Source organism: Salvelinus fontinalis, chromosome 2 (assembly GCF_029448725.1).
Source record: "Salvelinus fontinalis isolate EN_2023a chromosome 2, ASM2944872v1, whole genome shotgun sequence".
In the NCBI taxonomy this organism is placed as follows: Eukaryota; Metazoa; Chordata; class Actinopteri; order Salmoniformes; family Salmonidae; genus Salvelinus; species Salvelinus fontinalis.
In genome coordinates, this window is record NC_074666.1 from 17,934,255 (window position 1) to 17,946,986 (window position 12,732).

The 12,732-nt window shown below is 42.1% G+C and overlaps 1 protein-coding gene across 1 annotated transcript; it reads right to left on the reverse strand.

Moving 5' to 3' along the window:
• Positions 1-172: 172 nt before the first annotated feature.
• On the reverse strand, positions 173-12,732 carry umodl1 (uromodulin-like 1). The gene is made up of 18 exons (XM_055898403.1): positions 12,594-12,732; positions 11,943-12,185; positions 11,467-11,631; positions 9,579-9,688; positions 9,277-9,463; positions 8,801-8,941; positions 8,204-8,698; positions 7,645-7,905; positions 7,177-7,289; positions 6,791-7,010; positions 6,389-6,526; positions 6,186-6,246; positions 5,582-6,005; positions 5,107-5,267; positions 4,616-4,852; positions 4,262-4,421; positions 2,342-2,426; positions 173-1,497 (listed from the first exon to the last, which is right to left on the reverse strand). The coding sequence occupies exons 1-18, from the start codon at positions 12,694-12,696 to the stop codon at positions 1,310-1,312; spliced, it is 3,492 nt and encodes a 1,163-aa protein (XP_055754378.1). The 5' UTR covers positions 12,697-12,732; the 3' UTR covers positions 173-1,309.

Here is a 12,732-nt window from a genome sequence, read left to right on the forward strand (position 1 = left end):
TGCTGTCTGTGCTTCCTATCTGCCAAATGGACTGAGGATGGAAGAGAGGAGGAGGGGAAGAATGAAGGGGAAAAGGACAGAAAGATCAATTTGCAGCCATTACATGGATGTTTGGCTCAGCTGCCTCTTAGAATAATGTTTAGTGGGATGTTAAAAAGAAAGACATTAATCAATCAATCAATCAATTTTATTTTATATAGCCCTTCGTACATCAGATAATATCTCGAAGTGCTGTACAGAAACCCAGCCTAAAACCCCAAACAGCTAGAATGCAGGTGTAGAAGCACATTAGTCTTCTGTGGCCCCGCCTAGTCCCTAGTTTCGATGTAATATGTTTAGAAAGGACTCCCAGACACTGCTGTTTACCATGTATCCCTCCACAGGGCTCGCCTCTCGGAGAGAGAGAGAGGTGTGTGTGTCACAAAGGTGTGTGTGAAGTGGTGGTGTGAAATCATCATACACATGATGGGCCCGGCCTGCACATTTACACATGCACGCAGCACAGACATACAGACCACCAAGTCTTTGATGTATTTGATAAATGTACCATACCTTCATGTAATGTTATCTAATGTCAATCCCTCAAAATGTTTATAGTGTGACCATATCTAATTCATGATATTATAACACTGAAATCCCAACATTTGTTGTCCTACCTATGTTTTAATTTTTTTTAATGCAATGACCCAACAGTGTCCTCTAGTGTATGGATCATTACAGTAGTTCTTAGATTGTATCACAAATTCAACATTTCACCTCATAAATAAAGATTGGGGAAATATTCTCTTCCTCTGCTACAAATGTTCCAATATACAAATAATTCCTTTTTATTTCTAGTTGTTCGTTTATGAACATATTTCACATATTTTAGCAGGTCAATATTTCAGGATGTGTCTGCTATTGACTTTGGAAGACTTCAGGATAAATGGTAGATTTTCTCAGTTATAGAAAAATATCAGTTTAAAAGAAAATGAAGGGATTGCAGAATATATTATATTTTTTAAACAAGATTTACTATACAAATCCTAACAAGACAACATTAATTTCCAAGGCAAACAGTGCTTTGTATACAGTATGTATTTAAATGTATCAATGTTGAAAAAATTGAAGAGACCCTGATGTCATCCAAATTAATAATGATTTCTGCCCTTTTGATACACTTAGTTTTTTAATAATATGCTTTAGTTTAATCAAAATTATCTGTATTGACCTCTTCATTTCTGACTACTAGGCAACAGCTTGAAGAAATTAAATACCAACTTTACTATGTCTTTGAGTTCCCTAAAACTAGCCTAAAAGTGTTCCAGCACTAAGTATTGAAAACATGATAGGTATAGTTATCTTGTTTTGGTTTGAGGCTGAAACTGTAGGTTCCAATTCGCTTCCTGTGGCTGAAGAACAAGGAAGACAGACTCCCGATAAAGAGGAGGAATAGTCCTATTCCCAGTAAACTGTAGCCCACCAGACGAAGAGTATCAGATCTCTCTTTGACGGACACTGCCAGAAAACATGTCAGAATATATTAACTCCACAATATGTACAGTTGATCATCCTATACATCATGTAGCCTTGTACAAACCATCCTGGGCCTTTTTCTAAAATGTGTTATTAGATTGGAGAACACATTAGGAAGGATCTTAGACCATTCCTCCATACAGAATCTTTCCAGATCCTTGATATCCTTTGTCTACCCTTATGGACTGCTCTCTTCATTTCAAACCACAGGTTTTCAATGGGGTTCCAGTCTTGATACTGAGATGGCCATTGCAAAATGTTGATTTTTTTGGTCAAAGAACAATTTCTTGATGTGTGTTTGGGGTTATTGTCTTTGTCTTGCTGGAAGATCCACTTGCGGCCAAGTTTCAGCATCCTGGCAGAGGCAACCAGGTTTTTGGCTAAAATGTCCTGGTACTGAGTAAAGTTCATGATGCCGTTGACCTTCAAAATGGAATGACATGAATCCCTCCCAATGTGTTCTCCAATCTCATAAAACGTTTTAGAAAAAGACTCAGTGCCGTTATCCTCACAAGGCGAAGTATTGTAAGGTATTAAAAATGGTTGACAATCATTTTGACCCCTATCTTTTTGAGAGAAAAAATTATTACAAGTTACACAAAATCTCTTTGGATGAGCAATTGTATTAGTATAAAATAATATACTTTTCCATTCTTTATAGCTCAGTATTTGCATGATTTATTTTATACATTCTTTTTGCTCATCTTCATCAAGGGTGCCAATCATTTTGGACTTGGCTGTATATGAAATTAGCAGTAGCCTAGTCATCACGTTGTCACAGTATAGCTTTTTTTGATGCAGTCACACTGAAGAGCATTTACTTTACCTTTGTGTGATCGAAGCAATGGTCCACAGGATGAGTTTGCTGTTCCAATTAGATTGGAGAATCTTTCTCTCCGCCCAAAGCAATCCTGACAAAGGAAAAAATTATGGAAAGAAAACAGCATTGAACTACACTGAACAAAAATATAAACATAACATGCAACAATTTAAAAGATTTTACAGAGTTACAGTTCAAATAAGGAAATCAGTCAATTGAAATAAATTCATTAGGTCCCCTATCTATAGATTTTACATGACTGGGAATACAGATATGAATCTGTTGGTCACAGATACCTTAAAAAAAATGTAGGGGCATGGATCAGAAAACCAGTCAGTTTCTGGTGTGACCACCATTTGCCTCATATGAAGCGCAACACATCTTCTTCGCATAAAGTTACTCCATATTGGCAGAACTGGAACATGCTGTTGTACACGTAGATCCAGAGCATCCCAAACGTGCTCAATGAGCAACATGTCTGGTGGGTATGCAGGCCATGGAAGAACTGGGACATTTTCAGCTTCTAGAAGTTGTGTACAGATCCTTGCGACGTCATGCTGAAACATGAGGTGATGGCAACGGATAAATGACACAGCAATGAGCCTCAGGATCTGGTCAAGGTATCTCTGTGCATTCAAATTGCCATCGATAAAATGAAATTGTGTTCGTTGTCCAAAGCTTATGCCTTCCATACCATAACTCCACCATGGGGCACTCTGTTCACAACGTTGACATCAGCAAACTGCTTGCCCACATGACGCCATACAAGCTGTTTCCATCTGCCCGGTACTGTTGAAACCGGGATTCATCCGTGAAGAGCACACTTCTCTAGCGTGCCAGTAGCCATTGAAGGTGAGCATTAGCCCACTGGAGTTGATTACGAAGCCAATCTGCAGTCAGGTCAAGACCCTAGTGAGGATGACGAGCAAGCAGATGAGCTTCCCTGAGGTGGTTTCTGACAGTTTGTGCAGAAATTCTTCGGTTGTACAAATCCACAGTTTCATCAGACGATCCCGCAGGTGAAAAAGCCGGATGTGGAGGTCCAGGGCTGGCGTGGTTACACGTGGTCTGCGGTTGTGCGCCGGTTGGATGTACTAACAAATTCTCTAAAAACGACATTGGAGACGACTTATGGTAGAGAAATTAACATTAAAATATCTCACAACAGCTCTGGTGGACATTCCTGCAGTCAGCATGCCAATTGCACGCTCCCCCAAAACTTGAGACATCTGTGGCATTGTGTTGTGGACACAACTGCACATTTTAGAGTGGCATTTTATTGTCCCCAGAACAAGGTGCACCTGTGTAATGATCATGTTGTTTAAGCTTCTTGATATGCCACACTTGTCAGGTGGATGGATTATCTTGGCAAAGGAGAAATGCTCACTAACAGGGATGTAAACACATTTGTGCACAACATTTAAGAGAGAAAGCTTTTTGTACGTATGGAACATTTCTGGGATCTTTCATTTCAGCTCATGAAACATGGAATCAACACTTTACATGTTGTGTTTACACTTTTGTCCAGTATAATTAAACATTCTCCAAGTAGAGAATTTTTCAAGAGCCTCTAGGTAGTCATATCAAGGGGGTTGAACACAGTGGTTAAATTGAACTGGAGATACCCGGATCAAAGCGAGAGCCAGGCAGAGCCGAGCTCTAGCACCTTATGGGAGTAGGATAAAAAGCAGGATAAAAGTAGTAACCCTAACCCAAACCCTAGAATAGTAATACATTGTACTTACAGCAGTAACACTAACCCTAATTCTAACCCTAATCTTGGCATAATCCTTTTATTCAACCCGCCAGAGCTTCCCCACCTCCGAATACCCCATTTAACCCCTGGTTGGAGAGTAAATCTAGACATCAAAGTAAATACTGTATATTTGAGTAGTACAGTATGAATAAATCTGGACAGATGCTCACAGGCTGGCAGGTGGCCGAGCCAGTCTCGATACAGATCTGAATCTGGCAGTGCAGGTAGATGACATTCAGGTTAATGTAGGAGAAGATGCGAAGAGACAGGCGAGACTTGCTGGAGTTGCCGTTCTCCACGACTGTGGTGTATGTGTTTGGGAGGGGACAGCTGATTAGAAAGAGAGATACAGATTACCGGCAGAAAGCTTAGAAAGTACCCAAACACATCTAAATCTTCAAGCAAATGTCCATCCTCGGATGGACAATACATATAAATGGTATTCTATTATATGCCACGGAATAAAAACCTAGCATCTAAGCTAACTATAATAGGGCACCTTCAAAAGCAATTATAGAACAGACCTGTTTTCCAGAAAAACATAGGTTGTTGGTTCTAAGGGGTTGCTGCTCTGGGTGGCCCAGCACTTGTTGATGACCACTTTGATCTGGGCAACCGTGGAGTCAACGCTGACCTCGACCACAACATCCTCCTCAGGAGACAGGCTGTAGTTCTGGGGGAGGGGTGACATTCCATTCAGGAGCTGAAATGTCACGTAGAACGTCCCTGAGCCCATGACAGCATCATTGACCATATCATACCTGTCAATACACCATAAGATATTATGTAAATAAATAGCTAAATATATCATGGATACTGAATATTCAAATACACTCTATGTCAATAAGAGAGATATTTGCAAGCATGTATTTGAGTAGTGAGGTAGAATTGGGTTCTAGACATGTTTATTTTTCAGTCTAGCTGAGCAGTGATTTGTGGGAGTTAAAAGGTGGAGGGAGGTGGATATGACCATAGTGACATAGATAAGGTAACCATGGCACCTGGCAGAGCGTACCCTGTGGTGCTGTAACCAGAGGAAATGATGATGCTCCTCCTGAAGGTACACATGATGGGGACCTTCAGCCGTACTGTGGGAACCCTTGTAGTGTCGTCAGGCAAGAGCTGAGAGCTCATAGAGTTGTACAGATTCACCTGAGCAGTGTAGTGAGTGCTGTTCTGAAGTGCAAAAGTTAACATGGGTATTAGTTAGTTATTTTATTTTCTAACAGACCATGAGGACAGTTCAATCTAGTTTGATCATCCAACACCTGCACCTAAAAGATACCATGGTGACAGGCTGCATGTTTTCAATGTATAGAATAAATGGTACATAAATAAGGACATTTTAACCTGTTAAATCCAGGTCTGTTTTGTACATTATAGAATAACCTTTTATTTAGCCTAAACACACCAGAGACTATGCTCTTTGTGACACAAGGGGGCAGTAGGTAGCACCCTCTAGCCACTGACTGACAAGTTTACTGACTCACATATAAGAGCTGTGTGTTACACTCGTCCCAAGCCACCGTCAGCTGGACGTGGCTACTGTTCCCTCCGTTCACGCCACACTCCTGTCTCCCTAGGAACAGGGAAGAGTCCCCAATGTGCCCCGACCACAGGAAGTCCCTGGCCACTGTCACCGTGATGGCACTGGCCTTGCACTCCACTGAGATGGCTTCCGTATAAGAGACCAGAGGAGCCAGAGATGTAGGAGTCTCAGGCTGCAGACTGGTTTTGATGAGACCGCTGGTCATTTTTGTAGGAACTTCAGTGATGGTTGAGGTTGTAACTGGCGCCGTGGTTGTGATTGTGACTGGAGTTTTGGTTGTAACTGTTGCGTTCATTGCAGCTGCATCTGTATTGTTGGATGTAATTGAGGTTGTATTGTAGGTGGTAGTGGTTGACACTGTATTGCTGGTTGTAACGGGAGTGTTTGTTGTGGTTGCGGACATAGGTGTGGTTGTGGACATAGGTGTGGTTGCGGATATAGGTGTGGTTGTGGACATAGGTGTGGTTGCGGATATAGGTGTGGTTGTGGACATAGGTGTGGTTGTGGACATAGGTGTGGTTGCGGATATAGGTGTGGTTGTGGACATAGGTGGGGTTGTGGACATAGGTGTGGTTGTGGACATAGGTGTGGTTGTGGTCAAAGGAGCTGTATGGCAACAAAAAAAAGACAATTACAGTTTGAACTGTAGTGAACTGATTAGGCAGTGTGAGACGAATACTCTAGTAACCATATCCAGATCTGAATTTTGACTACCAAAAAGGGAAAGTGATTACTCCATTTTGTCTACCTGAACAGACCCGTCCCGGCCTAGAGGGGTTAGAGTCCGTGAATCCATCCAGACAGAGACAGCTGTAGGAGCCCCAGGTGTTAGTGCACTGGGCCCATGGGGAGCAGTCCATGTCCCCTGTACTGCACTCATCAACATCTGTTTGAAACAACAACAAAAATATGGCATTGAATATCAGGTTAACAGTTTATGCAGATTGGTATCACTAAATGTGCTCTCCATCTAATGCTAACAGAGAGTTATCTTATTTCATATTCAACCTATATTTAACCAGAAAGCCCCATTAATTCAAATAATAATTTTCAAGAAAGGCCCATTGGAGACCTGGCACATCATCTTGTACACATCCTTTTATCAAAATCTAAGTATTCTTACAACTGTACAAGGTTAAGACAGCGTTACCATTTATGCTGGTGTTGTTGCTGTCAACTGTGTATCTGGAGCTGTTCTGTAGGGCCTGCATCAGAGCAGAGGACACTTTCAGGATGTCCTGGGACTGACTGGGTGTGAAGATGATGGTGAAGTTCACTACTACACTGCCAGGGGCCAGGCCTGTGATCTGAACCCTCACATCTCCTGAGTTTACCAGGGCCAAAATATCAGGAGGGAGAGACTGGAGGATCTGTGGGACAGTTAGAGGAGACAGTGTGTTTGTGTCAGTGTCATTTGATAGAAACTACAACATTCCATGTTCTATACGTGAGTACAATGACAACATACAAACATTCAACATTTGTAAACATTCAAAAAACATTTGTCTAAGCAGCCGTTGTGTGGTAGTCTCCTACCTCTTCCATAATACTACGACTAAGATTCTGATACGCCTGGCTAGTAGGGTCCAGCAGGGCATCAGTGAACTGCACATTGGTCAGGTGAGCTGTTGCTCCAAGTGTCTGTGCAGCTGTGAATTGGATACACACATCCAGCCAAAGCACTGTAGTCACTAGAACAGTTTCATATCTGCTATAAGAGTCAGCATAACGTGAAAGTGCTTTCGTAAGTGAAACCAAATCATATTGCTGTGTCAGTGTGTAATGAATAATAGAGGGCTTTCCTCTTGTCCTTGTTCAGATGGCTTTGGCCAGCAGTTCACTATAGGGCACACCATATCAGCCTCCTTATGCATAAAGCACATATAGCTCAAATGTACTGCATCAGTTTAAGTATGCACACATTTTAAGTGATATTGACATAACAAAACTGAAAAAGATGACAGAAAGTTGATATTTTAAACACATTCTTTACATGGTACTTACCAGTCTTAACCAGCAGCAGCAGGCTGGCCCCCTGGCTCCCATGGGGACAGGAAATGACAGTAACGTTGTAGAGAACCCCAGGCTTCAACAATGTCACCTCCCAGACTGACAGCCCCGTCTCCCAGCGTCCCCTGACCTTTGACCCCTCCATCAGCACCACCAGAAAGCTAAACCCGCTCTGGGATTGGCCAGTCATCCAGGACACGCAGAAGGAGGAGCCAGTGACGTTGGAAGCCTGCAGGTTGGTGATGGGGGCGGGGTCTGGGGGAGAGGGGAGAAGGGAGACAGTAATCAATCTCAACTTCTATGAAATATAATTTTATCAATTAGGAATGACTTTGTGAGAGTCTAAGTTTTTTAAATTATGATTATTAAAGATGTATGTGGAGCACTTTGGAGAATATTATGCAAACAGCCTCAGGGGTTCTTAGAAACAGCAGGGGAGTCATTGGGGGAATGTCTATCAACAAAATATTAGAAGTGATATTTTAAAAAGTCCATACGCTTAAAACTGTTGCTGTTGTACAATGTATAATGGGTGTGTTATTGATTTCCATACTGCATGTTGATGGAGATGGTGGTGATACACTCAGGGACACCACCAGAGTGGGCTCAAGGCTGGTTTGTGGCATAGTGCTGGTCTGCTGGTGATGTGTCTGCCATGCCGGTACAGAGGGGGCCGAGGTGGAGAGGGTTGGGGTTGGAGAGTTGGGGTTAGTGGTATGCTGGAGTGAGGTGGAACTACTCCAGGATGTGAGAGCTGTACTGATTTCAGGCCTGCTGGAGGTCAATACAGTACTTGAGGGTATCACTGCGGTACTGGTCTCAGACCTGTTGGAGCTGGCTTTAACTGGGTTATGTGTGGTAGCATGTATATGGGTCGAGCTCAGCATCATGCTCCTGTCTGTGGTTGTAGCTATAGCTGTTGGGGTATCAGTGAAGCTGGAGACCTGGGACTGATAGCTGGTGCTGTTGGGTGGCAACTCTGTAGCATTGGCCCACCAGAACATATGAGTGGCATTACTGGGCATGGGTGAGGTCACAGGGTCAGCAGCTGAAAAGAGAACGAACAGGTTGAGTGTTAGCTACAAACTTTTACATCTTTACATTAATTTCATATAACCCAGAGTATGTACACACCACTCCCTGTCCTTACCTTGGCAGTGTACCCCTTTGTTGTTGGGGTTGAGATCAATTAATCCTGGATGGCAGGTGCAGCTGTAGGAGCCCTCTGTGTTGGTACAGTCTGCCTGACGTGAGCAGCTGCTGAGAGCGGCATGGCTACACTCATTCATGTCTGAAAGGACAGCAGCATAATGTGTAGTAGATACTGTATACAGGATATACATTATACAGTGTGTGTGTGTCTATTCGTTTTGTGTGTGTGTTCGCACTGGTGTGTGTTTTTGAGAGTGTGTGTCAACGGCCAGTTTTCCATTTCCAGAGGAAACATGTCGCAGATGAGTGTAAAGAGGAAGTGGAGGCAGAGTGGGACACCGTGGTGTTACTGAGTCAGCTTTTCCTTAGCAGGGTTTTCAGTAACAAGAGAACAACTATAACACATACATCATTATATCCACCAGAAAACCATGTGTATTTTACGCCCCACAGTACAGTACAGAATCCCCTTACCTTCAACTGACACCGAGGTGACTTCTTCAATGTGTATGAGAAGAAGGTGCAGCTTTGTGGTCGTGTTGGACAGGGACAGAATTTCAGGGGAACTAATCAGCAGAGAGGAGGAGGTTCTAAATGGCCATATAGGCCAGGAGCTGATATAGTATACAGAGACGTCATAAGAGTCCAGCGCTCCAGTCACCTGTAAGCCAATACAGAATGGTCATGGCCTATACTGGGCACATACGGTGAGAAATATAGGGACTATATAATGTACCATCATTGAGAAGAACATAGGGAGAGATACAATAACCTACCACAGAGTGCAGCAGCCTTGTGTGGTTCAGGATTCCCCCGTCCATGGATATCAGCCGCTGGTAATCTGTCTTCACTGTCACAGTGACGTGAAAGCACCAGCCTCTCCCGCCTGAGTGAAATAATTAAGAATACTTGTATGTTTACAATATAATTTTCTGTGACTGTACTATACAATGAATATATATGTCAGGAGCGGCACCTGAAAAAGCATTTTCCACCACCATTAAATAAACACCAAATTATGGAATTTCTCATGGAAGAATGGTGTCTCATTCCTCCAATGGACTTCCAGACACTTATAGAATCCATGCCAAAGAGCATTGAAGCTGTTCTGGTTCGTGGTGGCCCAACACCCTATTAACTTCTTATGGCTGGGGGCAGTATTGAGTAGCTTGGATGAATAAGGTGCCCAGAGTAAACTGCCTGCTACTCAGTCCCAGAAGCTAAGATATGCATATTATTAGTATATTTGGATATAAAACACTCTGAAGTTTCTAAGACTGTTTGAATGATGTCTGTGAGTATAACAGTACTCATATGGCAGGCAAAAACCTGAGACAAAATCCAACCAGGAAGTGGGAAATCTGAGGTTTGTAGTTTTTCAACTCATCGCCTATCAAATATACAGTGGGATATTGGTCATATTGCACTTCCTAAGGCTTCCACTAGATGTCAACAGTCTTTAGAACCTTGTTTGATGCTTCTACTGTGAAGGAGGGGGGAATGAGGGCTCTTTGAGTCAGGGGTCTGGCATGCCATGAGTGCCATGAGCTGCCCACTCGCATTCACGTGAGAGTTAGCTTGCGTTCCATTGCATTTCTGAAGACAAAGGAATTCTCTGGGTTGAAACATTATTGAAGATTTATGATAAAAACACCCTAAAGATTGATTCTATACATCGTTTGACATGTTTCTACGGACTGTAACGGAACTTTTGGGCTTTTCGTCTGCTCGCGCCTCATGAATTTGGATTACTGAGCTAAACGCACTAACAAAAAGGAGGTATTTGGACATAAATTATGTACTTTATCGAACAAATCAAATATTTATTGTAGAACTGGGATTCCTGGGAGTGCATTCTGATGAAGATCATCAAAGGTAAGTGAATATTTATAACGCTATTTCTGACTTCTGTTGACTCCAACATGGCGGATATCTGTATGGCTGGTTTTGTTGTCTGAGCGCTGTACTCAGATTATTGCATGGTTTTCTTTTTCCGTAAAGTTTTTTTGAAATCTGACACAGCGGTTGCATTAAGGAGAAGTATATCTCTAATTCCGTGCATAACACTTGTATTTTATATTAAAGTTTATGATGACTATTTCTTTAAATTGATGTGGCTCTCTGCAAAATCACCAGATGTTTTGGAAGCAAAACATTACTGAACGTAACGCGCCAATGTAAACTGAGATTTCTGGATATAAATATGCACTTTATCGAACAAAACATAGATGTATTGTGGAACATGAAGTCCTATGAGTGTCATCTGATGAAGATCACCAAAGGTCAGTGATTAATTTTATCTCTATTTCTGCTTTTTGTGACTCCTCTCTTTGGCTGGAAAAATGGCTGTGCTTTCTGAGAGTAGGTGCATACCTAACATAATCGTTTGGTGTGCTTTCTTCGTAAAGCATTTTTGAAATCGGACACTGTGGTGGGATTAACAACAAGTTTATCTTTAAAATGGTGTAAAATACTTCTATGTTTGAGGAATTTTAATTATAAGATTTCTGTTGTTTTGAATTTGGCGCCCTGCACTTTCACTGGCTGTTGTCATATCGATCCCGTTAACGGGATCCCAGCCATTTAATGTTGGTGTTTCCTTTATTTTGGCATTTACCTGTATATCTTTGATCACAATGAAGTTGATCTGGGATCTGTACCTACCTGCAGACTGAGGGTCCGTACAGAGAGAAAGGCCTTCTCTCTGGCAGCACTTTTGCCAGCCTGGGCAGTCTAAGTCCCATTCACACCCTCCACTCCTGGGTGCCTCCACGACACCCTCAGGACAGGACCCTGGCTTAGCAGTGAACTCTCCACTTCTGTTCATAGCTTAATCAAAGAGAGAGAGAGAGTATCCGATTAAATGTTTACAAAGAGCACTGTGAATAGCAAACTATAACTGTGTTCTTGGTCCACAGCCCCATCTAGTGTTCTTTGTTAGCTGCTCCATATAAACAAGTCTCCATGACTACTGGTCCTGATTGTATTAGGGCAGGGCCATAGTACTGATGTACTGTAAATTGTGAAAATGACCAAACTGTTAAATACATTTCTTACACTTTGTAGATACTTCTGTGCTCTCCTAAACATATTTTCTTTTCATGTTGAACAAGTGCTAAAATACAAGCTAAAATACTCACATAAAGCACAGTAGCTGCCCACTTGTTCATAGCCATCACAACACCTCAAAACGTCTTTGGTGACATTCATGTACTCAGTCCGATAGGCCTTTTTGTAAACAGTGACCTCACACATCTTCCAGGGTAGCCAGCCGCCACATGACCTCCTGACCGTATAAGAGATCTTATAGGACAACACTTTACTCACCACTGTGCTCTCATGTCGAGTACACAGGTGGTAGCTGGACATAGACCGGTCATATCCTGAAATACAGGAATGGTTATATTATATATGTAATGGAGACTATCCATGTTTTTATGTTTGCAGAATCTAAGACAAATGGGCAGGGCATTCCAAAAAAACAGTCACAAAAACATAATTTTGGAAAATAAGTATTTGCAGATCAATGTTGCATAAATAACAGAATATATGAACACAAGCACATAACAGGTTTTCATTTCCACAACTGCGGGCGTTCATAGGAGTGCCCACAGCCAAGGAGTGCCCACAGTATCAATGCAGGTACAGTAAAAGAAATTTGCATTGCTTCTGGTTTAAGAATTACTTAAACATATTTACAAAGATATCATGGAACATGGTAATAAACAGTAGAGCATACACATTATCATATTATTGATTGTGTCATAATTTAATTTAGCTTATTTTCCTACCTTCAAACAAAGTGTTGTGTCCCCTACAGAGGTCCAGAAAGGCCGTGGCCAGACAGAGAAAGGACATCCAACTCATCTTGAATACATAAAATACGGCATGCATTCAAGGACCATGCTGCACGTCCATTTTCAGAGCTGA